This window comes from Madurella fahalii (assembly GCF_045866475.1).
Source record: "Madurella fahalii IFM 68171 DNA, scaffold_4, whole genome shotgun sequence".
NCBI classification, from domain to species: domain Eukaryota; kingdom Fungi; phylum Ascomycota; class Sordariomycetes; order Sordariales; genus Madurella; species Madurella fahalii.
In genome coordinates this window covers 2,912,317-2,937,089 of record NW_027263974.1, presented here as the reverse complement: position 1 = coordinate 2,937,089, position 24,773 = coordinate 2,912,317, and the positions used below count along the sequence as shown (strand labels likewise).

At 56.9% G+C, this 24,773-nt stretch overlaps 11 protein-coding genes across 11 annotated transcripts; 6 read left to right on the top strand and 5 right to left on the bottom strand.

Annotated features, from left to right (window-relative positions):
• Window positions 1-412: 412 nt before the first annotated feature.
• Window positions 413-2,439, top strand: MFIFM68171_07844 (HMG box-containing protein; the record flags this gene model as incomplete). Its single annotated transcript, XM_071063264.1, has 2 exons — window positions 413-1,239; window positions 1,293-2,439. 2 exons carry the CDS (start codon window positions 413-415, stop codon window positions 2,437-2,439), a joined length of 1,974 nt encoding a protein of 657 aa, XP_070919365.1.
• Window positions 2,440-3,030: 591 nt separating this feature from the next.
• On the bottom strand, window positions 3,031-3,803 carry MFIFM68171_07843 (Ran-interacting Mog1 protein; the record flags this gene model as incomplete). The annotated part of the gene is made up of 3 exons (XM_071063263.1): window positions 3,031-3,334; window positions 3,409-3,624; window positions 3,721-3,803. The coding sequence occupies 3 exons, from the start codon at window positions 3,801-3,803 to the stop codon at window positions 3,031-3,033; spliced, it is 603 nt and encodes a 200-aa protein (XP_070919364.1).
• A 618-nt stretch (window positions 3,804-4,421) lies between these two features.
• Window positions 4,422-5,126, top strand: HNT1 (Adenosine 5'-monophosphoramidase; the record flags this gene model as incomplete). The annotated part of the gene is made up of 5 exons (XM_071063262.1): window positions 4,422-4,467; window positions 4,530-4,612; window positions 4,676-4,744; window positions 4,836-4,943; window positions 5,019-5,126. 5 exons carry the CDS (start codon window positions 4,422-4,424, stop codon window positions 5,124-5,126), a joined length of 414 nt encoding a protein of 137 aa, XP_070919363.1.
• Window positions 5,127-5,393: 267 nt separating this feature from the next.
• Window positions 5,394-7,000, bottom strand: CSR1_2 (phosphatidylinositol transfer protein csr1; the record flags this gene model as incomplete). The annotated part of the gene is made up of 4 exons (XM_071063261.1): window positions 5,394-5,920; window positions 5,974-6,073; window positions 6,125-6,166; window positions 6,215-7,000. The coding sequence occupies 4 exons, from the start codon at window positions 6,998-7,000 to the stop codon at window positions 5,394-5,396; spliced, it is 1,455 nt and encodes a 484-aa protein (XP_070919362.1).
• Window positions 7,001-8,192: 1,192 nt separating this feature from the next.
• Window positions 8,193-9,006, top strand: DAM1 (DASH complex subunit dam1; the record flags this gene model as incomplete). The annotated part of the gene is made up of 4 exons (XM_071063260.1): window positions 8,193-8,510; window positions 8,575-8,635; window positions 8,685-8,742; window positions 8,793-9,006. 4 exons carry the CDS (start codon window positions 8,193-8,195, stop codon window positions 9,004-9,006), a joined length of 651 nt encoding a protein of 216 aa, XP_070919361.1.
• Window positions 9,007-9,284: 278 nt separating this feature from the next.
• On the bottom strand, window positions 9,285-9,716 carry MFIFM68171_07839 (uncharacterized protein; the record flags this gene model as incomplete). Its single annotated transcript, XM_071063259.1, has 2 exons — window positions 9,285-9,440; window positions 9,513-9,716. 2 exons carry the CDS (start codon window positions 9,714-9,716, stop codon window positions 9,285-9,287), a joined length of 360 nt encoding a protein of 119 aa, XP_070919360.1.
• Window positions 9,717-10,154: 438 nt separating this feature from the next.
• MFIFM68171_07838 (uncharacterized protein) lies at window positions 10,155-10,911 on the top strand (the record flags this gene model as incomplete). Its single annotated transcript, XM_071063258.1, has 3 exons — window positions 10,155-10,489; window positions 10,601-10,646; window positions 10,711-10,911. The coding sequence occupies 3 exons, from the start codon at window positions 10,155-10,157 to the stop codon at window positions 10,909-10,911; spliced, it is 582 nt and encodes a 193-aa protein (XP_070919359.1).
• A 258-nt stretch (window positions 10,912-11,169) lies between these two features.
• Window positions 11,170-12,868, bottom strand: MFIFM68171_07837 (uncharacterized protein; the record flags this gene model as incomplete). Its single annotated transcript, XM_071063257.1, has 3 exons — window positions 11,170-11,301; window positions 11,367-12,746; window positions 12,809-12,868. The coding sequence occupies 3 exons, from the start codon at window positions 12,866-12,868 to the stop codon at window positions 11,170-11,172; spliced, it is 1,572 nt and encodes a 523-aa protein (XP_070919358.1).
• Window positions 12,869-14,092: 1,224 nt separating this feature from the next.
• On the bottom strand, window positions 14,093-15,828 carry MFIFM68171_07836 (uncharacterized protein; the record flags this gene model as incomplete). The annotated part of the gene is made up of 3 exons (XM_071063256.1): window positions 14,093-14,160; window positions 14,219-15,646; window positions 15,735-15,828. The coding sequence occupies 3 exons, from the start codon at window positions 15,826-15,828 to the stop codon at window positions 14,093-14,095; spliced, it is 1,590 nt and encodes a 529-aa protein (XP_070919357.1).
• Window positions 15,829-16,865: 1,037 nt separating this feature from the next.
• On the top strand, window positions 16,866-17,855 carry MFIFM68171_07835 (uncharacterized protein; the record flags this gene model as incomplete). Its single annotated transcript, XM_071063255.1, has 1 exon — window positions 16,866-17,855. One exon carries the CDS (start codon window positions 16,866-16,868, stop codon window positions 17,853-17,855), a length of 990 nt encoding a protein of 329 aa, XP_070919356.1.
• A 1,616-nt stretch (window positions 17,856-19,471) lies between these two features.
• Window positions 19,472-24,672, top strand: MFIFM68171_07834 (uncharacterized protein; the record flags this gene model as incomplete). The annotated part of the gene is made up of 5 exons (XM_071063254.1): window positions 19,472-20,313; window positions 20,368-20,620; window positions 20,676-20,718; window positions 20,804-21,832; window positions 21,884-24,672. The coding sequence occupies 5 exons, from the start codon at window positions 19,472-19,474 to the stop codon at window positions 24,670-24,672; spliced, it is 4,956 nt and encodes a 1,651-aa protein (XP_070919355.1).
• Window positions 24,673-24,773: the final 101 nt, after the last annotated feature.

Here is a 24,773-nt window from a genome sequence, read left to right as displayed (position 1 = left end):
ATTGTAGTCTATTTGAGGCTCTATCCCAATTCCAGATCCACTGCGACTTGAACACCCGTCGGCCAGAGGTTGAAACGCGCGCTTAACTCAATGACAATTCTCTCAACTCCCAACATAATAGAAGACCCGAGATTAAAAAGCTTCGGTTCTGTGACATCTGCCCGACCTCACTAGCTCAATTGGAAGTGATATGTGAAAGACAAAGGCAGGCCTGTTCCACGCCGATAGTGGGGTTTTTCAGAAGCTTCCACAACCGTGCGCAATTGGCGGTCTGTGACATGCGTGTTGCCCATGGCAACCACGCACCGCGAAAGGGAACTTCACTCCTCAGCTACGCCCACGCTTCGCTCCCAATTCTGCATACCTTATTACGTACACCCACTTTCGTCATTCTTAGCGACAATAAGGCATCATGGTGAGGCTAGCCAAGTCAATAACGGACTGGGGCGATGACGAGGACGAGGCCGAATTCCCCGACATCTTTAGTCCCGTGCGCAAGAAGAGGGAACAATCGAAGCAAGCCGCGACGACGGTGCGGCTAGAAACCAACAAAACTCTGCGACTGGAAAAATCAGCCAAACCAGCAACAGCGGTGAGGAAGCGTAGACTCGGACCTCTATCGGACAATCTGCTTCTGAGGGCATGGACGCCTGAGAGTGCTGAGGACGAGAAGAATCGGTGTCGAGAAAAGGAAAATAGTGAGCCGAGACGCACAAGAGTCAAGTTAAGGCCGAGGAAAGCGAAGCAGTCCATCACCACCCCCTACTCACCAGAGGACAAAGAGGAAGAGTGCATTTCGGCGCAAGAGGAGGCCGCCGTTGACGATACATCGCTCTTCGACGCTACATTCCACTCATGCGCATCTGAGGGCTCAGAGTTGAATGAAAGCGAATATGAAGAGGAGGAGGACGATGCCCGCGATGAGTATAATGACGATGATGACGATGACGACGACGACGACGGTTTTCCAACAGATCGCTATTCTAGAAGATCGCCATTGAAACCTAGTAACCAAAAGAGAGATGGAGGCAAACCGCCAGGACGTACAGCTAGCAATGGGACGAGCGTGGAGGATGACTCAGGCGCAGAAGTAAAGTCGGGCGCATCAGAACAGATACCAAGGGACAACCTTCTCCAAGGGCGGGCTCTTAAGTCCAAGCCTTCAAGGAGACAAGTTGCACTGCGGGAAGTAGGGCAAGCAGGCAATGGTCTTGCGGATACCTTCTTACGACTTCGACTGTGAGCCCCTACAACACGCTGATTTCGGAGATTTTAGTGGCTAACCTTTCCAGTGACGACGTCGTGGAGTTGCCACCGGAGACCGCCATCCCGCCAACAGCTCGGCGAGAATCGACACCCCCATCGAGTCCTACAACACTGCAACCGGGGCTCGTCTCACCCAAAAAGCTGCCACGGATCCCAATCACCCCACATCGTCCAAGTACCGACTTATTCTGGAGCCAGGAGTTTGTTGACGATTGGAACGATAAGCATTCCCCACGAAAGCAACTATTTCCAGACGCCATCGAGGCCAAAAAGAAAGGCAGAGTCAAGAACAGTCCCCAAAAGACGGCGCCAAAGGGTTCAGAGACCAAAACGGTATCACAGCGCGATCAGAAAAAGGCTTTTGAAAGGATCAAGCACGATATGGCCGAGGAATTCCTCAAGGAGCTCGACACCGTCGTCACGGGCGGCAAGCTTGCCGAACTAACGGCCTCGACTGGCGGGATCCAACTGGTTTGGTCCAACAAGCTCAAAACAACCGCCGGCCGTGCGCATTGGAAGGGGGAGACGATCCGCACAGGGGGTCCGGAAGGCACTACCAAGCGCAAGCACCGCGCTTGGATCGAGCTCTCGGACAAGGTCGTCGACAACGAACACCGGCTGCTAAACACCCTCGCCCACGAGTTCTGCCATGCTGCCACCTACATGATCAGCGGCGTCACCAAGAACCCCCACGGGCCCGAGTTCAAGGCCTGGGGCGACAAGTGCTCGCGCGCCTTTTCCGGCAGGGGGATCAACGTCACCACCAAGCACTCGTACGAGATCGACTTCAAGTACGTGTGGGAATGCGTCGAGTGCGCCTACGAGTACAAGCGCCACTCCAAGAGCATCAACCCGGCGCGGCACCGGTGCGGGAAGTGCAAGAGCGAGCTGAAGCAGACCAAGCCCGTGCCGAGGAAGAACAAGGAGGGCGACGGACCCCAGAAGGTTACCGAGTATCAGGCCTTCATGAAGGAGCAGATGCGGTTGATCCGGGCGGAGAACCCCAAGACGCCGCAGAAGGATGTCATGAAGATAGTGGCTAGCCGGTGGGCGGCGCTGAGGTCAAAGTCGTCGACACCACTTCCGGAAGAGTCTGTCGAGGAGGTGGCCAAGAGCGTGGGAGAGCTCCATGTGGGGGGCAAGCGGTACGAGTACATGGACCTCGTTGAATGATACCCGATGTGTGACAAGACTCTGCCGAGGACCCAGCGCAGAGATCGAGAGCGCATCACAGTGCGTTGTACATACAATACGGGCACATTGAGCATTTATAGCTCCGGAGAGGGTTACCCTCTCCCAAGAACCAGTCTTGTCAGTAATCGTAGCTGTAGTGATACGCTCCCTAGAAACCATCAGCGTCTCATGAGCCGTTCAACATCAATGTCGGCAACCCCAGCCCTCCTCATCGCGGCGAAGAACAGGTCTTACTATGATGAAACGCCGATGTGCGAGAAACATGCTCTACATATGTGATAACTATAGCTAGGAAGCCACGTAGAATCGTTAATTCCTGCGCTTCAGTCAACGCCTATCCTGCCCTCCCTGCCTAACCAACACATGCAGCCCATCAAACCGCCTGTCAGTCGATCCAATCTTTGTGCCGGAATCCCATCCAAGGTTTCGAGAAAAGGGGGGGGGGGGGTAACTAAGATGCCTAGCTAACTTAACGAACTATCTAAACCATCCATCCATGCAGATCACTTCCCACTCATAGTCTTCCATCCATTCCCTAGGATTGCCGCCGCGGCTTCCCTACCCCCTTATTCAAACCGCATCAAAAAGCTTCCAGTCCTCGACCTTAAAGGTCGCCCAGATGCGGGCCGCGTACTCGACCGCGTCGCCGATCAGCTCGCCCTGCTTGCCCAGCGCCAGGTCCACCTCTTCCTCGTCGTACTCGCCCTTGATATGCGGCACGTTGATGGTGATGAGGATGTCCGTCTTCTCCTTTTCCAGCCGGACCAGCGTCAGGATCAGCGCGGTGAAGTCGGGCGCCGACTCGCGCCGCGGATCGTCGGGCGAGGTCCTGGGGGTTTGCGTGGCGATGAGGGTGTAGGCGGGGATGGATGCGCTAGAGGGAGGTGGGCCGTAGTTTTTAGTTTTGGACTTTGGGAGGTTGGGCTGGGTTGAAGGGGAGATGCTCACTCGAGATATGTAAACTGGGTCTCGGTGGTGTTCCACACCTTGACTGTGTCGGCGTCCTCACCGACGAGGTCTTCGAGGTGGACTGTCAGGGCGCGACCGTCCCGCTCGATGTCGCTACCAGGGGCGTCTACGCGTTCGGTAATGTCGATGATGATTGAGGTGAAGCCGTCTTTGTCGATGTAGACTTCTTGGTTGTCGGGGACTTTACGGATGGTACTGCAGCCAAGAGCGGGACGGTGAGCACTTTTGTCCTTTTTTCAAGTCGCGCAATGAATTGGTAGGTAAAGCTCTGGCTAGAAGGTGGAAGCATACCTGACGTCGGCAAAGTTGGCAGGCAGGTCGCAAGAGAGAGCCCCGCCAAACAGACGGGTGTTCTTGTAGCGGCTGTTCGGCATGTTGTCGATAGCTGGACTTCGCTCAATATACGCGATCCGGGTAATGGCGTTGCTGTGCTTTCAGCGATTCTGGGTTGCTAGACGAGAAGGGTCGCAGTATCGCGCCCTAGTGGTTTTGCGACTGGGGATCAGGTAGTCATGTTGACTTGCGTGCAACTGTAAAGGATGGCGGGGTCATCTGCAGGCGCAGTGGCGGGGCATCCATCACCCAGTGACCTGTGGTCACGGTGCCGCAGATCGCGGCGTTTGAAACCGACCTATAACATATCGATAGGAGTATAAGTGAGTCATTATCACGCTTTGTTATGTATACTAATTACCTGGATACATCAGGGCCCAAAGACAAAAGCTGTTGCCTGGTACATCACCAGCCATGTGGATGAAGACATCCCCAGATACCGATCGCAGTGACATGGAGTGTTTACCCCGCTCTAGCGAGGTTCAGCACTGTACATTAAAATGTACTGTACCTATCTTAGCTTAGCTAGCTGTAGCGATCCCGTCCCAACCGCACAAGGGACTTAAACCGTCGCGCGACGTCACAACCCCTCCTCAATTGACAGTCACCCAATACATTAACTGGGACAACCCTCTACAGCATCTCATCATAACAAGTCAATGGCGAGCAAGATGGCCTCGTGCATTTTCTGCAAGATCGTCAAGGGCACGTTTCTTCAAGCTCCCAGAGCTCCAGGAATCTAGGCTAACCTCAGTCCCATACGCCAGGGGAGATCCCGTGCTTCAAGCTCTTCGAGAGCGACAAGACGCTCGCGTTCCTCGATATCATGCCTCTTAGCCGGGGACATGCTGTACGCATTCACTCTGTCACCCAATTTCCTAGCTCTAAAACTCACCGCCAGCCGCGGTTTTAGCTCGTGATTCCCAAGTTCCACGGTGAGAAGCTGACCGACATTCCCGATGACCATCTGACTGAGCTCCTGGTACGCATATCATATCGGACGCGGGGCATACCCAACGCCCACCGAGAGAAAGAGATCTCTAACTAATGGTGATTTCGCTCCTCGCATGTAGCCCGTGGCTAAGAAGCTCGTCATCGCGACGGGTGCCCAGGAGTACAACATCCTGCAAAACAATGGCAAAGGTGCACACCAAGAGGTCGGGCACGTTCATTTCCACATGGTTCGTCTACAGCAGCAATCCCCAGGCAGATAGCGAGCGAGGACCAGCAATATCCCTAACTGAAGAGCGGAACAGATCCCCAAGCCCAACGCGCAGGAGGGCCTCGGCATCAGCTGGCCGCAGCAAACGACAGACATGGACAAGCTCAAGGCGCTGTTCGAGGAGATCAAGTCCAAGGTGTAAAATGAATCCAATGCAAAGGTGGGCTGTCCGTAGCAGAGGCGGTTGGGTCAGCTTGCGGAATGTGCGAGAAGACAATAGAGATCAGAGAGTTGAAGGCAACGACCCAGAACATGCCCGTCCATTTCGGCGAACTACGCATGTATTCCTCTTCATAGGACGAGGGATAAGAAGAATTGTGGAGCGCATCTAAATCTAGATTGTGGACTTCTGCTGTTGTTGCTGCTGAAATTGATATCTACTCTTGAACCGTACCACACACTAATCCGTTTAATCGACATCATCTGCCGATGTATCAACGGCCTGCGCGGGAGCGGCTGTGGCAGGGGCATCGGCCAATCCATTCTCCGCCTCGACCTTGGCCTCGGGATACCAGTTGATCTTGCCCCCGGGCTGCAGCACGCCAATCCGGTCATAATAGGACCGCGCGCGCACATAGGGATCGACGTTCCAGTAGTCCTCGCGGAGCTTGGTCGCGATGGTTTCGCGCCGCGCCTTGATCTCGGCCGCCTTGTCGCCCTCGGGGTTCTGGATCCACTGCAAAGTGGCGTCCTCGTACTCCTTGTACAAACCCTCCCGAGCTGCTAGCATCCGCTCTCGCGTCTCGGTGTCGTTGAGCTTTGCGTTCTCGCCATCGACTGGTTCGACGTATTGGTACGTCCAGTCCTCCTCGCCCTCGAGGTCTTTGGGTATTTGCTTCAGGCTTATGAACTCTTCTAGTTCCTTGGCGTTGTTGGTGAAGTGGACTTTATTGGCGACGACCGGGTCGAGCCAGCCGCGGATGACCTTCCAAATGCCTAGGCTGTGTTAGGTGTCGGAGGAACTATCGATTCTCGATGGGAGGGCTTACCTTGGAAAATCCAAGGAGCCTTGTGTACTAGCACAGTGCCTAGACACTCGGGATAGTTGGCTTCGAAGCACTTGATCATGAACTTGACCGGGGTGTAATCCTGAGAGAACAGTAAGCCGGTGAACCGGGGGATACAGGACATGAAACCTACCATGTTAGCCATGGAGAACCCGGTCATGTCGAATACAATCGTCTGCGAGAGTCAGCAAGCCGCCTAAAGGCAGTCATAGGTTTAACTCACAGCTGTATCGACCGGCGGCCGGAGCAGCATGCGGCATGTCTCGATGAGGTACACGGTGTATCGTTCCAGGGACTCCTCAGCCTGCTCGCCCTGCCTGTGTAGCCTGACGTTGACAAAGCAGATGGGTCTGCCCTGCTTGTCGGTGCCGTGGACGTAGCTGATGCCCTTCCTGATCTGGGTGAGGAAATCGTGCCCAAGCTTCTGAGCAGTCCCCTCGCTACCCTTCTCGGCCGCGAGCGCGGCAGCCTCACCGTTCTTCATGATGTCCTCATCAACCTTCATCTCCTGCGCCCGCCAGTTCATTGTCGACACCAGCATGATGAGGGCCCTCTCGACGTCCCACTTGCGCGCCCTCAGGAAGCGGAGGACGAGCGCGTCCGGATGGTCGTGCTTCACCATACTCCAAATCGTATCCCGGATAGACTCCGGTGACTGGCTGGCGAGTGTTTCGTAGAAATGCTTAGTCTGGCCGTATTTGTCGGCCTCCCCGTCCTTCCCTAGACTGAGCACGACGGGAACGTTTGCGGGTGCCGCTGTGGCCGAGTCGGCCTCTGAGTCCTTCTTGCCCTTGCGCGAGAAGAGCGACATGCGGCTCTTCTTCGCCTTCTTGCCGTCGGCATCCTGCGCCTTTTCGCTTGGAGTACCCGAGCTGCTGTCTGCGCCGGCACCGTTCTGCTCCTGGCCGACCCCGCACACCTGGAAGATGAGCTGCCATAACCTTCTGAGCTTCTCCTCCTGCTCAGGGGTAAGGTTCCCTGGACGACCAGGTGCTATATCCGCGGCCATTTCGTCGAGAAAATCGGACAGTCCTTGAATCTCTTGCCGTTGTGGCTGGTTTGGCCAGAGAGTATAGCAGGCAGACAATCCTACTACAGCAGCGAGGAAAGCGAGAAGCAACCCAGACGAGGAAGCTTGTAAAGTGCTAGTGTGAGCGTGTCGGGCTTGTGCTAGATAAAGAGTTCCCTGGTATCTGGTGTGTAGGGTCCTTCTCGCACAGCCACAGCTGAGAACACGGAGTGAGGCAGGTGAGAGATACGCGCGGGCAGCAGGGGAAAATCGGGCGCAGCGAGACGGCCGGGCTAGACCAGTAGCGGGACTCCTGGCAGAAGCTGACACCGAGAGAGCAGAATGAGCAGACCGGGAAGAGAGACGCAGCGAGGCGTGCATGGGAGAATATCTCCCTAGATCTCTACACAGGGGAATGAGATGGACAGTTGGCGATAACCAACCAATACAGATGTTCAGTATCCGTACGGCCTCATCCAATGGCGAAGCAAGCTATCTCGGATGTGCCGAGTCAGTTTGAGGCGCAAGAGCCGTGGGAGTGAGTGCAACAGGTGTGCTAAAACACGGCGCAGCAGCAAGCTCGAAACGGTGTTAACGTACGTTGGTCTTACTGTGTGATATTAGCCAAGCAGAGTTGACAATGGCGGCAGACTCGTCGATCAACGCAGGGACGAAAAGACGGGGCGAGAACAGGTGGTTTAGAGTTATGTACGAAGTATGGGGAGCGGATTTACAAGAACCGGGTGTCGGGCGCACAGGGCTTGATGGCGGGGCACGACAAGCCCGCAGGCCGGATCGCCGATGCAAGCGAAACCGAAAAAGAAAAGAACCTGCAGGAACAGCCGTGATTTGGCCAGGAATACCGGGGCTTCGGGCGGTCTGGGGTTCCCGCGGACGGACACTTGAAATTCTTTTCATATGGAGGCTCGACTGGAAGTCCCGGCTCCTCCGCAACCGAGCAGAGACTGCATGCCTCAACAGCCAAGATCAATCCCATCATCGGCGCGGCGTGGTCTTGGCAGAGGGTTAGTGCAAGTGCCAGGGAACGCTGAAGCCAATCACGAATTTGGTGGGGGTACAGAGGATTGCGGGGCAGTTGGGGACAAGCGACGATAAAACAAAACAACAGAGCCACACGCCAGCTCAACCATCAGCACAGCATAATCTCGCAAGCCCGAGTTTACCCTCCGGAATGCCGGGCGAAGACGCCCATCCATCCAGCCGCCAACGGGCGCGCTCGACGTCGCGTTCCAGGCCGACAACACCTCTCCGGCCGTCGTCTCGCTCCTCGTTCCGCGAATCGGCTCGTAGCAGCGTGCAGGGCGAGGCCCATTTTCCGCTCAATACGTTTGAGCCCGCCTTTGCCGAGCTGTCTGATGCCATGGCTGATCTCGAGGCCAACATGATGCACTTTCAGCTGATGCACGAAAGTCTGGCCCGGTTTAGTGAGAGCTTTGCGAGCTTCATGTACGGGCTGAATATGAATGCGTTTTGTGTGGATTTCCCAGAGGTACTGTGGGATCGAGAGCGCTAAAGGCGTGCTGGAAGATACTAATGGGCTGTGTGTGCTGTAGGGCCCGATAGCGGAGTCGTTCAAGAGGATGAAGTTGCAGGAGGAGCAACAACAACAGCAGAGTAGGTGGCTGGGGAACAACCCTCGAGTGTCAGGGCTGATGTACTCTAGATATGTCGAGGCTTCCCGAACGGACGGCCGGCGAAATCGACAACGAAGCAACATTCATGTGCGTATCCCGGGGATCACGAGTTGGCGTCTAAGACTAATCTGGCCTAGGACAACGGATACGTCGTTTGTTGAGAACCCCCCGACATCGTCGAAGCCGACGCCCAAGTACCGGACACCGAACCCGGGAACTCGCCAGTCTCGATTGCCACCACCGTCGACCAGAGGGACGACGGCTGGCAGAGGAGAGACAAGAGGAAGAGGAAGCACCCGGGGAACACGAACTAGCGGGCTTGCAAGAGCCAGGGGCCGGGGCGTGAGGTGAAAGCGTGGGCAATTACCATATTCGTCACGCTTTCAGAAGGGATCAACCATCGGATGCTTGGTTAGGGCGATATCACGATCGGCAAGCACACCAATGAGGCTATCAATAGATCGACCAACCGCACATGCTGACCCAGAGCTGGTTTTATCGAAGCCCGGTCGGGCCCGAGTTGAGCCCGCGTCCTTCAGATATGCCAGGAGATGGGAAGGGAGAGAGGCATTGGCCCGTGCTATAGGCGATGATATTGGGTCAATATCACCTGCACAGATGGCTCTCCGTCAAGAGCTCTCAATGGCATTGTCTAGATACTCTCTAACACGCCTAAGGCACTCCTCTTCGCCCGAATTAACCCAGGACCCGACGGCCGCAACTGTTTTGTTTCGGGACTTCAGGCCTTGAGTGATCTTGAGGTCCGACTTTGGAAGATCAAGCACCTAGTTGATAAGAGATTAGAATAAACGGGACAAGCCCCGGGACCATCCGGAGTTGTGTCGCGCAATACATACCTCACTGAGGACCTTGATAACTGCTTTGTTTGCTTCACCTTCGCGCGCTTGGGCTGCCACACAAATCTCGACGGCCTCTTCATCCACCGCGGCGATGCCTTCGCGGTTCTTGCTTGCCCCTGGCTTGACATTGCAATGCATGTAGAGCGTGCCTTTGGGGGTCTTTTTCGTCCCTGCGACGTACCAGAAGGCGCGTGCTGACATTATGGGATTGCGATGCACCAGTTTTGAGGTCAAGGTTCGAAGTTTATTTGGAGCTCATTGCATTTCACGACAATACAACCCCCACTTTTCGGTAATGGCCTATTTCGTATGAAGGCCTAACAGCGGGTGACTGGCGAGCGACTCTGAATAAGAATGTCACTATCACGGCAGTTTCATTGCTCCACTGCTTTAAAACGAGGCTGAAATGGAGCCGCCTTTCTAGAGCTCTGAATTCGGTGACAGTTACCATACCTAACCCTAACCCATTCATTTCACCAGCAGTGATGCGCCCCAAATTGCCGAGATTCGGACCCAGACAACATCATCTCACTAGCAGCCTCATACAATATCAGCAGAACCACCTTTTGCATTGCCGTCCTTCATCAATTGAATCCGACGACCAAAAAAAAGAAAGAAAGAAAGCAAGAGAAACTGAAAATGTTCCGTCCCTCCACCCTCCGGCCCCTCGCCCCAGCCCTCCGGGCTATCACCGCGCGGCGCGTCGCCGCTACCAGTAACTTCCACTCGACCGCGCGCGCCTGGATCAAGGCGGGCGACCCGCTCCCGGACACGGACGTGCTTATGGAGGGCACCCCGGGGACGCGTGTCAACCTGGCCGAGGAGGCGCAGAAGACCAACAATATGTTGCTGATCGGCGTGCCCGCGGCCTTCTCGCCGGCCTGCTCGGCCAAGCACATCCCCGGGTACGTCAACCACCCGCGGATCAAGGAGTTTGAGAGCGTCGCGGTGGTATCGGTGAATGATGTCTTTGTGTAAGTTACCTCGACTGCGTTTTTACACACACACACACACACACACACACACATATATATATATATACACGCATTTTGAGAGGGCGGGCCGCTGACTGAGGGGGACTATAGGATGAAGGCGTGGGGTGAGACACTTGATCCCGCCGGGACTCTAGGCGTAAGTTTGAGCTGCTGAAAGCAATTGTGAACTCGTGTGTTCGGTCTCTGACGCGCCAATTTAGATTCGCTTCCTGGCAGACCCGACAGGCAAGTTCACCAAGGCGCTGGACATGAACTTTGACGGGTCGGCCATCTTCGGAGGGGACCGGTCCAAACGGTACACGATTGTCATCGAGCAGGGCAAGGTCAAGTCGGTTGCTGTGGAGCCCGACAACACGGGTACCAGCGTGTCAATGGCCGACCAGGTTCTGGGGCCTGCTTGAGCGTCTATCACTTGTTACCAGCAAGTGCAATGCGTAGCACGTCGTTTTTGGAGAGACCACTTTGTTGTACTTTGCATTTCCATTCCTCCCAAGGGTATGTAGACAGAGTGCTAAATGGAAAGCGAAAACCAAGTCGCTATGATGTATATCCCAGCGCTGAAACCCATTTCCCCAAGGTATTTACATTCGTACATTTTGAGAACCCCAAAATCCCAGACAGATGACCCTACGGCGCGACGGCCCACTAGAGCACTCCATTTAGAGCATCGGCTTCAAGTCATCGGCCACCCGGAAGGGCGCCTCCGTCTTGGCCTTGATCTCGTCAACAGTCACACCGTCAGCGATCTCGACTAGCGTGAGGCCGTGGGCAAAGTCGACATCAAAGACACCCTGTTGCACCAGCAGTTAGTATTTCAATCTCAAAACTGTTAAACGGCAAAACGAGCAGAACACACCAGCTCGGTAATAATTCTCGACACGCAGGCCTTGCCCGTAAGCGGGAAGGCGCACTGCTTCACGATCTTGGGGTTGCCCTTCTTGTCCGTGTGCTCCATCGTCACGACGACTTTGGTGGCGCTGGGGTTGCTGACGAGGTCCATGGCGCCGCCGAAGCCCTTGACCTTACCCGGCAGCATCCAGTTGGCGAGGTCGCCCGTGGCGCTGACCTGCATGGCGCCCAGGATGGTCAGGTTGATGCGGCCGCTGCGGATCATGCCGAAGCTCTCCTCGGAGCCGAAGACGGACGCGCCCGGCTTGAGCGTGACCGTCTCCTTGCCGGCGTTGATCAGGTCCGCATCCTCCTCGCCCTTCCGCGGGTACGGGCCGAGGCCGAGGATCCCGTTCTCGCTCTGCAGCATCACCTCGACGTCCTCGCCCACGAAGCCCGGCGCCAGCATGGGCATGCCGATGCCCAGGTTGGCGTACATGCCGTTCTTGAACTCCTTGGCGGCGCGGCGGACGATGCGCTCGCGCTTGGCCTTGGTGTCGCCCGTGCCGAGGGCGGCGGCGGCCTTGGGATCCTCGGCGGCCTCGCTCGGGTCCTTGGACCACGTGTACTTCTCGATGTCCTTCCCGGCCGTGCTCTGGATGACGCGCTTGACGTAGATGCCCGGGAGGTGGACCGACTCGGGCGGGATCTCGCCCGGCTCGACAATGTGCTCGGCCTCGACGATGGTCATCTTGGCGTTGCGGCCCATGGCGCCGTTGAAGTTGTTGGCGGCCAGGCGGAACTGGCAGTTGCCGAGCCGGTCGGCCTTGTACGCCTTGACGAAGGCGTAGTCGCCGGCGATGGCGTGCTCGAGCAGGTAGCTCTTGCCGTTGAAGACCTTGACGTCCTTGGGGTACGAGAACTGGGCCGGTGTGCCGTCGGGATTGTTACGCAGCGGCAGCTCGCCCGTCTGCACGACGGTGCCGAACGCGGCCGGGGTATAGAATGCCGGGATACCCTTCCCGCCGGCGGCGCACCGCTCGGCGAGCGTGCCCTGGGGCGTGAGTTCCAACTCAACCTCGCCCGTCAAGTACATGGTCTCAAACGTCTTGTTCTCGCCAATGTACGACGCGATCATCTTCTTGATCTGCTTGGTGCGCAGCAGCTTGCCGAGGCCGCTGTTGTCGGTGCCGGCGTTGTTGGAGACGGCCGTGAGGCCCGTGATCTCGGGCTTGTTGTGCACCTCGTTGATTAGCGTATCCGGGACACCGCAGAGGCCGAAGCCGCCACAGAGCAGCGTCGAGTTGGGCTTCATGTCCTTCAGGGCCTCGGCGGCGGAAGGGTAGACCTTGTTGATTTCGGCACGGCGGGAGGTGGCCGAGAACGCCCGCGCAAAGAGGGCTGCATGCTGGTTTGAGACGAAGCTGTCAGTGAGGGTTGACAGAGGTCGCCGAATCATTTACTACTCACGTTCTGGCCGTACTTGGCGTACGCCTTAAGAGTCCTTATGCATAGCGCCGTCGACGGCATCTTAGAGAACTATCTTGGAGTTTAAAGAGAGGTTCGGGTATCGGAGGGTTAAGCTGCCAGTGCCCCTCGGCAATTGATGGCAGGCAACAGACAGAATACGCTCGACCACAATGGCGAAGGACACAGGAAAAGGACAATAAAAAAAGGGACAAGCTGAAGAAAACCGGAAAGAATACAGATCGAGCAGCCGCCGGCGCTAAATGTTCTTTTCCCTCGATTGAAGCGAAGCCGCGACGGGATCCCTATCCCGTCAATGGCCGACGGCAGTGCCGTGGTCCTTGTCCCCCGGCATGTCTCCGCCCTCGGAAAGGCGTCTCGGCAGCGGGAGAGCGTTCACCCATGCCACTCTGCCGGGGTGCATCCACTCGGTTTCCTACAGACGGGGGCATTGTGTGGGCAACGGGTTGGTCAGAGGAAATGAGGGCAAAAGAACTACGGAGTTATACATAAGGTAGGAAGTGTAACTTGCTTCTCCTTATTCTCTTGCTTGTTAACGCTAGGCTCTGCATTGGATCGTAAAACAGGTTCATCGGAGCCAAAAAATAGCCGCTTCATGCCTGGCCTGCGCTAACACCACTTCTCCCCTCCCCCCTCTTCTCCATCGGGCATCGGCTGCAGGGCGAGCAAGCGAAAGTCGGGACAAGAAGTGGGGTCGCCACAGGGTCCCAGCGGCCGGTGCACGCCCCCGGGACAACATCGTACCCCACGTGCCCCAGCGCTCCCGATGCAACATCATGACAGGAAGCGTCATGCAGTGGGGAGCGCTTGTCAGATGATTCAACTAAGGGAACTAACTTGTTGTTCGCTCATCCTAACCCACAGTTGGTGGCGCGTGACTGTCATTGCGATGGTGATGAAATCGAATTGAAAGCCCTGACGTTCCCATCCATGCTCCCACGTCCTCGGCCCTTCCTAACCGACCCTCAGTCCCTGTCCATGTAGATATATTTACACGCTGTGGCATAGGCAAAGCAGCAAATGACAAACTCCTGTAATGTGCCCGATCTATGCCTGCCACACAATGCATAGTCTGCCGGAACATGCTCTTTTGTGCAGCGGCTCTAGCCAACCCAGAACGCACCACTCCGGGCCAAAAACCCCCAAGAATCAAGCTGTATTCGCGACGAGTAAATCATGTAGTGGTTCTGTTTCATCGCTGGTCGTCCACACTCACCCGTCCCCTTCTCAAGAGATGCGCCATAGGTCGCAAGGCGTTGCCACACATTAGCGTCGAGAGCTCGGTCCGCCGTTGGCTCCCGAGCCCGTCAGCTCAACGTTGAAGGTCCACCGTCCTAGTGGCTGGTCAGCAAACACAACCCAAAAGAGGAAGGTGTCCCAGGGCTTCCATACCTTCTGCTAGGTTCTGGGCCGTGTCTTCCAGAAGAATGACCCGTCGCTTGTTGCAGTACGACGTCTTGTCCATGATCTCCACTTTGAGCTTGGGGTCCGCGAGCTCCGTCACGGGCTTCTCAAACATCGCCGACAGCGCTTCCACCGCCATCTCCAAGTCCTTCTGGTTGTCCTCGAAAATCTCGGTAAGATTGTTGCGCGCGAGATAGAAGGCAAAGGCATACGTCCACATAAGCGTCTGCCGGCACGTCTGCAGTGCTTGGGAAGCCGAGTTGAGATACTGGACCTCGATCCATGACATTCCCGACTCCTTCTGCAGTTGCACCATCTTCTTCTCCGTCTTGACGTAGATGTCCTTGTCTAGGCGGGCCGACTGCTCGTGGTTGGCATATCGGTTGTAGTAATGGAGATAGCGCTCCAGCGACACCCGCGACCTAGCCTGCGCATCCCGGGCTTCTGTGCCGCTCTTTTCCTCAAATCTGTTGCAGCTGTACCATGCGGTGCCGTGTTCAGACCAGAGGCCCATGCACATCCAGCAGAACTCGTGCTTGCACTTTCGGCAGGTCATGTGGTTGCATCCTCCGTTCTTCTCAATCGTGCTGTTGCACTTTGGGCATTCCTTGGTGTTTGCTGAGATCCAGTTGGCCGTCTCCGAATCGTCGGCACATTTCTTGAGCCACTTCTTGACCAGCTCGCACGGCGCCGGCTGATGGTCGTTCAGGATGCAGCCAAAGCAGAACCGATGGGTGCAGAGGCAGGACACAGTGGGGACCACCTTGTCAAGGTCCTTCTTCTTCACGCCGCACTCGATGGCATTCTGGCAGTCAGGAGCCGGACACCATTTCAATGTCTCCTTGTCCTCGACATATGTCCGGTTGAGTAGCTCGTGATATCTTTCCGTCAGTTCCGGCGTGACGAGGATATCCAAGGATCGGGCATCGATGATAAGGTTGCAGCCCTCGGCGGGACACTGGATGCGTGCCGCCTCGCCCTCGTCTCGAATCTTTTGTGAGAGATAATGGCGATAGCAATCGACACAGTATCTGTGGCCACACTTAATGGCGAATGACTCAAGCCCCGGCTCGTCCTCGCAACAAATGTCGCAGGCGAAACCGGGGACGACTTCTATCTTGGGCGGGCCGGTTACCGCTCTCGCGAGGCCGGCAGCGTCGAGGACCTGGCCTGGCCTATCCATGTAGTCCTCAATCAGCCTCTCCTTGTTCCACCGGAAGTGGCGGAGGAGGATCGCTGCCTCCTCTTTTGAGATGTCCAAGATCATGTTGACCTCGTTTATTAGATCATCTTGTTGCTTCTGGATATCGGCGGGCTGATAGACTTTGAACCCAATATCATATGCGATTCTCTTCTTACTCCCGATGTCTTTGTGGACGTCAATATCCGGGTCGGGTTCGTCATCGAAACCGAAATCTGGGGAGCTATCTCTTAGTATGCGGCCACGGATATAGGGAGTTGCTAGGGACTCAAGTAGCCCGGACAAACGCAAGGAGAAACCGACCTTCGACTCCCGACATGTCCTCATTGTCACTATCATCCGGAAGCATGTCGTCTTCGCTCGAGACAGCGGACAAAAAGTCGTCGTCCGTGTCCATCGCGCCGTTGGAAGCCGTCGTCACTGGGGTAGGAGGTTCTGTCTCGGGGCCGGCTGAGGCGAGGATCCTCTTATTAGGAGCGGTGACGGCAGAGGATATCGTCGCCTCAGCGGCTTTCCGCTTCCGAGTGGTGGGGGGAATGGTGCCGGTTTATGTTGTCGGCTAGGAACTGCGTCCAAAACGTCAAACGTCAAACGTCACCCGCCAACGCGCAGGCAACCGCGGGAAGAGACGGCGTATGACTCGACTAGCGAATGCGATGCCGCGCTACCGCAGGGCGGCAGTAGCGGTCCTCGGCGACGGGAATGGGAAACGAGGGGCAGCCTTAGGAGCGGAGCGCTAAAAGTGAAAGCGATGCGTCGCTCGTTGGACAAGGTCGTGGCCACGACGGGAGGAAATTGCGGGGTGGGAAAGTCGAGGAAGTGTATATTGAAGACAGCACTCGCGCAGGGGTTGGCGAGGCACCGCAAAGGCAAACGCGTCTAGTGTAGGTTGACGGCTAAGAGAGGGATGTAGTTGGGGGATGGCCAGGCGGAGGCTCGGAGGGTTGGTGGGAGAAAAGCAGGCCCAAGCTGAGAGGGAGGGCGACCGCCATGGCATAGGCTGTCAGCGGAAATGGATTATGTAACAGGGAGTCATTCGCCCTCGCTGCCTCATCTGGCTTCTAGCACAGTACAGTAACTGGTGTTCCCCACAGCGCCAGGCTGTCGGACGCTTCACGCTTCCCCCTGTCAAGGAAGGCGACAAGCCCCCCCACGCAGCCAAACAGAGGGTAGCTCGCCCCACCGAACAGGGGAGGCTGCAGGCCCGGCCTCTTCTCTGACAGGCAGCCAAATCAGCTTTTCGGCCGTCTCGCTCGCAATTCGGCGATCCGTCATCAACAGTGGCACAAAGGCCCCTGTTGGCCACAACGCGCCACCGCGAATCACCACCACACGAGGAGAGACTTGCCCAGCAATCGAGAGAATTGCACATCGATTTTAGAAGGCGAAGGTGTGGTTTTTTTTTTTTTTTTTTTCCTACCAAACCAATAGACCATGGGCGACGACAACAACTCGGGCAGCGGTGACCGTAGGTCCCACCCGAGAAAATACGACGATGAGCGCGAGCAGACTAGAGAGGAGCGGAGCAGAAGATACCGCGAGGTGGAACCTCTAAGACGCAGCCGTCGGTCTCGGTCCCGGGAAACGGGTTACCGACGGCGGTCAAGGTCGCCCAGGTCGAGAGATCATCGATCGCGGTCAGGCGACAGAGAAGGGAGACGGGAGGGGACCCGCGACAGCCGCAGGCATCGGAGCAGAGAGAGGGGCAGCGAAAGGCGGCATCAAGACTCTGATGACGGGTTGGAAAGTGGCGGTAGGGACCGCCGAAGAAGACACAGCCCCGACGCTCGGCACTCGCGACCGAAGCCCCGACGCGACGAAGTCGACGACTGGTCGAAACCCGACAGCAAACGAAGTCTCGTCAAGCATTCCGGGCCTTTACCGACCCAGGATGACTCCTTTGCCCTCAGCAGGGGCGAGGAACCTGAGAAGCCAAAGGAAAAGCCTAATTTCGGGACCACTGGATTGCTAGCGGCTGCCTCTAACTCGGTTACCCAGGCTGACGGGAGTACCATCACGCTCAAATACCATGAGCCGCCCGAGGCCAGAAAACCACCACCGCGTGAGGTCTGGAAGCTGTTTGTGTTCAAAGGTCAAGATATCATCGACACCATCGAGCTGGGTACGCGGAGCTGCTGGCTGATTGGGAGGGAGCTGGCCGTTGTGGATCTTCCTGCTGAGCATCCCAGCATCAGCAAGCAGCACGCTGTCATACAGTTTCGGTATACCGAGAAGCGTAATGAGTTCGGTGACAAGATTGGCCGGGTGAAGCCATACCTCATCGACCTGGAGAGTGCGAACGGCACGATGCTCAACAAGGAGAAGGTGCCCGAAAGCCGGTATCTAGAGTTACGCAACAAGGACATGATCCAGTTCGGCTCGAGCACGAGGGAATATGTGCTTGTGCTTGCGCCCAAGGACTGAGGGCAACAAGTCTTTGCGGCACGTAACTGCCTAGTACCCACTGACTCATGGCGTACCTGCCGCCACCGGATTCCCTTAGTCCCGGCGGCTATGATCGCCTGCGGTATCGGCCCCCACATCGCAACAGCTGTATGCCGACGAAGGTCGTGAATGCTTCTCAGGTGGTGTCACGCCGTTTATCTTACGTCGACACACTCTACAGAGCCCACCGGGCTTCTTTTGCGGCCGACTGGCTAGGAAGCCTGAGTGTATGGCGGGGCATCCTGTGGGTGGCAGTCGTCGGCACATGGTGGCACGATTCGATCTATCGTACCGCGGCTCTTCTTCCGGGCCTTGGATGTCGTCCAAATCGACCGAGACTATTACTATCCCTCCGTATATAAACTTTCTAGTCAAGATGTGTTACGTGACCTCGGATTCCGTCCGAGAAGGGCTAGCATAGCGGATCGAAGTGCGCAATACCTATACGCTGGCGTATTCGAAGCCAGCGTACTGTGGTAGCCTAGTTGGCATGTGAACTCGGTCAGTCGACAAAAGGGTATTTCTGCAACATACAACTCTCTTCGTGGTCTTGTTGAAAAGCACCCTTGCATCTACGTGTGGTTGTTAGATGTTCCAAAGTTGATTGATGCTACTGTCGAGGCCTCTTAATATCCGCAGCGCTTACGTCAACATGCAATCGACACGCACGCAGCATATCGTGTTGTGGTCGAGAATGACTAGGTTTGTCCCACTTTTGGTGCGACACCATGTGCTCAAGTGCCGGTCACTCGAAGGCGTTAGTACATTCCCGGACGGCTGGCGGCCCCTGTCTCGTTCCTTCGCAGTGCCCGTCTTGGCTGTTCCGGGCCGCCGTCGTCAGCCTGGAAAGGTGGTTTGACACACACCGAGCTCGGGTTTCTTGGGGACAGCCGAGTATTGGACAGCCCACTGCCTCGCCACGTCCCGCGCCGCCCCGACGGAAAGGATCCAACAAGAGGTTGGCCCGCATTACAGCGCTTAATCCGCGAAGGAGTCGACGGTAATGCTCTCTGGTTGGCTCACCAGCCTATTGGAGCCTGCGCCCGCCACTTGAAACTCGTCAATCCGTCGACGGCGATTTGATGGAGCGATGGCCCAAAGGAGGGCTCAGCTGCCACGATGGGGGTTACCGGCGGGCCATCCCCGTGACAAGCCTTTCCCCGATACGCCTGGGTTGCATTTTGCCCGTGCGGCTGTCTCGGCCGACATAACTCCCATAGGACAAATGTGAATGCGGCCCCGCGTCCAGGTCCGATGATGGGCAATCAGCGGGCACTGTTTGCCGCTCTAAAAAACCGACAGGAAATAACGACAGAAGACAGGACAGAGACTCGATCACGTCGCACGCTATACTGTATGATTCACATGAACGAGGTATTCGTTTCCTCGCCGCCTAGCAATTCTGTCCGTGGCTGAGCACCAGCACCACCGGGCAACCGCCATATAAGATATTCAGAACTTGATTTCATCATCCCGCGACTCATCTATTTCCCCCTGCAGCGAGGCGAGGAATGGTTAGCAGTGAAAGCCATCCCTCCTCTGCAGCTCTCAGCAGTTAGCACAGCATGGTGAGTGAACATGGACCTGCATCACGGATGAAGCCGACAGGACGGACTTCGTCCGGCTGGCCCCCGCCGGCCGCTGCGAGTGTGGCCCATGCCGTTCTTCGTGGAGGCACCCGACGACCACCCGACAAGCACCCGGCATCTTCGTCGTCGATGTCATTAACGAGATCATCACAGGGCTCTATAATAAGCGACGAACAGTCCAAATCTGAGATTATAGGGGTCCATCGTCACCCGCAAGCAAAAGCCGACATTATCTTCGTCCATGGCCTCAACGGAAGCCCCGAGACGACATGGCGGGCCAGGTCGAACGGCGTGTACTGGCCTAAGGACCTGCTGCCGGCGTCGTTGAGGGATCAACATGCCAATGTGCTGATGTACAGGTACAACTCCGCTGTCACCGAGCACGGCGACAATATCCCCAGCAAAGACCGTATCGACGAGCATGCCGAGACTCTGGTATTCAAACTCACCCAGTTCCGCAAAAATGAGGGCACCTACCGGCTCCCGATCATATGGGTGGTGCACAGCCTTGGCGGCATCTTGACCAAGTCTGCCCTCCTGTACTCGGAAGACCTTCGAGGCCGTAACATGGAGGACTTGCGGTCCATATACGTGTCGACGTACGGCATCATATTCCTGGGCACGCCGCACAACGGGTCTGACGTCGCCAACTGGGGACGGGCGCTACAGTCCACGCTCAAAGCGTCGCTGGTGGGCTTGTTCATAGAGAGTGAGGGGACGCTTCTCAAAACGTTGATGAAGGACAGCGAGATGCTGCGGCATATCAACAACCGGTTTCTTCAAATCCACCAAAACTTCAGAATTCATATGGTACACGAGACTCTCAAAACTGGTCCCAAGGGGTTCGGGTAAGTTGGATTCAGCCTGTGGGATATTGATCCGAGATGCTGACCCGCTCCTAGAGTCAAGGTTGTAGATAACTCGTCTGCCGGGCCCCGACTGTTTGGTGTTACCTACTACGGCATCGAGGCAACCCACTCAGACATGTGCAAGTTCGAGAGCGTCCACGCACCGGGTTACCTCACCATATCCACGTCGATCCGCGAGTGGGTTGCGGACGGCCCCAACGTCATTCCGACCCGCTGGGCAGTTGAAGAAGAGGGTCGCCGGCAGAGAGCAACCTTGGAAGTCTCGGAACGTATCCGGAAATATCGTGTACGTTTATACAAGTTTCGTCCGGGCGAAGCGTCATATGCTAACTTCCTATTAGCAGGGAACTGAGATTTCCTTGCATGCAGAGCAGCAAACAGTTGGTAGGTCGAGCGAGATTCGGACGACAGGACCGTTCCATCGGGTAGCGTAGGGCCAAGGAGCGCAAGCTAACTTCGTATTCTGCAGTAGAGGGAAATAAAGAATTGTCGATGCTCCAGACGACTCTCACCGAAGCTACAACCACTGTCACGCCGGCGCTGCTCACAGAGAGTCCTCATTCGGATCGGGGGCAGGTATTGGTGCCCGAAACACCACAGTCCCAAGGAAGAGACGAGCATGAACCACGCTTTGTCCATCCCGAGAAGTTTCGCCCCAACTCCTTTTTCATCGGCCGTGAGGACGAACTGAGGGCTCTCCACGAGATGCTCATGGACCGCCGGCGTCGGTCCGAAGGAACGTCGGCCGTGTTGATACATTGTCTCCCTGGAGGTGGCAAGACCCACCTTGCGCGACAATATGTCTTCAAACATAAAGATGACTATCCCGGGGGGATATACTGGGTACGGGCAAAGTCACGTCATGACTTGGAATCCTGGTACAGCCGGTTCGCCGAAGACGAGGGGCTGGGTGGCTTGAAAAGTCATAAGGACGTCGAAGAACTCCGGGACTCCAAGAAGATCGTCCAGATCGTCAGGAAGTGGCTTAATGCGCGGTCAGGCTGGTTGATGGTGTTTGACGGCGTCCATTTTGACATGCCGGACTTGCACGAGTTCATCCCCGACGCGAGGCACACCAGTTTGATATTCACGTCAACCGAACAGGCTGTAGTTGGCGATCCGCGGTTCGACAACCCGCAAGCACTGGACCTGGGGCTGCTCACTGTCGAGGAAGCCAGGGACCTCCTGCTTCTCGAGATCGACACAGGGAGGAAGCAGTCGTGGACCGAGGAAGAGCGGGCTATGGCACTGGAGCTCGTGCAGCTCATGGGCCGGCTCCCGCTCATGATCCATGTCGCTGCGCAGCACCTCAAGGCGACGAGGGAGCCGCTGGCCCGCTATCTCAAGTCTTACAGGAGTAGGCCGAAGGCGGGTGGTTTGTCTGCTTACAAGGCTGTGTTGGAACAGCTCAGAATCAGGGCTGAGTACCCGGCGCTAAACCTGATTTCCTTGCTAGCTTTCTTTGACCAGCATCTCCCACTTGAAATGCTCGTAATGGGTATGTCTAAACCCCTCTCCTCGACAGGCACCTACTGACCAGTTGAGATAGGTCTCGACGCACTGGACCAGAGCATACCCGTCAAGACCCGGGATGCAGCCTTTGGGAGGTCAAACTTGAACAACACACTCAAAGTCCTCATCGCATTTGCGCTCATCGACCGATCTGACAGCAGCGACCTGTCGCCCACCAGTTCGCGCAGCTCAAAGCACAGCTTCGACAAGTACGTCGACCATCTCGACCTGCTGCGCATTCACAGTGTCGTACAAGCCTTCTTCATCGACTCCCTCCGCGAGATGCGCGCGATAGAGTACTTCCTGGTGCCAGCAACGGAGATGTGGTGCTGCTCATACGACAAGGCCGACGGACGCATCCAGGCGGACTCGAGCATTGGGCTGCCGGATGACTACCGCCGGTATAGCATCCACGGCCAAAAGCTACTGCAGAACGTGCGCAGGTTCGAAAGCCGGTACCCCCTGACCCTTGAAAATGCTCGGTCTAAGCTGGAGGAGAGGCTCGAGCAAATTCAAGGGAGGATTGACTCCTTGTCGCAGACAATTCGTCAGAAAATTATTGAAGGCTCCGGAGGAGAGCAGCCGACATCGGTATTTGATCGGATCAGCAACTCGTCGCAGTCTGGTTCATCTGCGATGCTGCTCAGTCATGATAGCCAGCTCAGCTCAGACACATCGATAGGCGATGAGCACTATGGCGAGTTGGTTAATTCGCCACTGATGGATGATTGGTATAACGAGTCTGAAGTACCCTACCCCAGCATAGCTGTGATGCCAGCAGTGCCAGAGGCTAGCGATGATGATCAAGAGACCGTCATTTTGCCTACGAGCCAGACAACCCAAACACGCTTGGAGATAGGCTCGGCCGAGACCGCGGACTTCGGTTCTATACCCCAAGAGCGTTACACCGATTATCCGCAGCCAGACCCGTATGAGGACTGGCAAAGGGCTATCCCGCGTCACAGGGTCATTGGGCGACAGGAGTCGCGGCGCTACCGCGACCGTGCTGGCGCCTGGAGAGACAGGACCATCAGCGATCCAAGGGTCGGACTCACAAGAGAAGTTGCTTTGGGCTCCGTTTCAAGCAGGAGGGGGGCTTCGAGATCGCCTGTCGGAGCTCGCTTGACGGCTCAGAGTGAGGCTGAGATGGAGCTGAATAAGCTCAAAATACTCGCAACACCATCACCGCCACCGGGCGCGCCAAGAGGAAGTTTTAGTTCCGCGACTTCAAGGCCGGAAAGCCTCCTGGGGACGGTCAGCTCCGCTCAACCGGAAACGCAACCCGCGGAACTCCCCACTGGGTTTGTGCAGATCTTCAGGACCTCGGTCGGGAATCTAAAGAGAGTACTGTCGTCTAAGAAGCTGAAGGACGGCGTACCGGTTGCGGCAGACACCGGAACGCACCCTCAAGCTCAGATGCCAACAGAAGAAGAGGAAGTTATTGTCCCTCCCGCGTCACTGTTCCTCGGCCGTGGCAGCCGCTCGGCCAACAACTCGCCTGCTAGTCAGTCGTCGCCGTTCCCACCGCCATCCTTCTCTGCGATTCCCACGGATGAGCTGATGGCCCAGCCCGGTTTGGGCCCCAGCGTTCAGCGCTGGGACACCGTCGCCCACTATCCGACCGCAACACTTCTCGGCTCGTCCGAGCCCGATGCGGCTAACTCAGATCCCATGTCATACTCTTACCCCTCGCTCCCGTCTCGCTCGCAGCGCCATCCCAACAATACACACGCAGCGCCGCAGCAGCCCTGGCTCTACGCCGAACCGCCGGCGGGATACTCATCCGAGCCAATGTCACGCAACGGCTCGCACCAGTCCAACCCAAGCGTCAAGATCAACTCCCCTAGCGGTGCGCCCATCTCCCCTCTCCCTCATACACCTCTGAGCAGAAACCCCCTGGGAAGAAACTCCGTCCCCCTCCCGGTTCCTACCTCGGGTGGCCAGCCCTCGTCCTATTCTTCTCCATCCAACTCTGCCCCGACCGGAGCCGGAGCTGGCCCCGGCGCTCGCCTCTCTCCTTTCACCCGCCCTCGCCGCCCCTCCTATACCGAAACCGAACCTTCTCCCCGCCTAGACACCCCCTTCCCAGACGTAGACACAAGCTATCAGCGCTGGGAGCAACATCATGCGGGCGGAAGCGCCGCATCGACAACCGCCGCAACCGCTGCCGCCCCTGGCGGAAGAAGGACGGGTTCCTCCAGCAGCAGCCCGCGCGCGCGGGCGGGGCGGGGGACCCGCATCACGCGCGGACGGGATAGCATCGGCGGGTGGGACGCCGGCGGCGGCAGGAGGGCGCACTCCCTTTCGCCGAGCGCGTCGCCCTCGTCGCCCGTGGGCCGGCCCCGTTCCACGTCCGGATCGGGTTCCGTCTCGCCGCTGCCCTTCCCCCCGCCCGTCTCACCACGTGGAGGCGGCGGCGGCGGCAGCGGTAGTGGGAGTACTCGCGGAGGAGGAGGAGGGCGCGCGCAGATGCAGTATCAGTCGCAGCTGCTACAACAGCAACAGCATCATCATCATCATCCGCTTGCGGCGGAGTGGTCGATCGCGACGACGACGACGACGACGACAACGGCAACGACGACGGCGACGGCGACGACTACGGGTGAGCCGGTACAGGTTGGGGGGGAGCCTATGGCTAGATCTGCGTCGGGACCGAGTACCACCACTGCTACTGGCGCAGGGATCAGGGTTGGGTATGGCGTGGTCGAGTTCGGGTCGCCCAGTCCGGGAGGAAGGGGAGGAGGTAGAGCTGATGGGGGTAGGAGTGGGAGTTTGCCGGGGAATTTGGGGGCGGCTGGGTTGGGGATAGTGGACGATGAGATGTGAGTTGTGTTTTGGTTCAGTTCATGGGTGTTTGTTTTAGTAGTTGGTTCGCATTGTTTTTGTTTCCTTCTCTTTTGAGGGGGGGGGGGGAAGATGATGAGAAT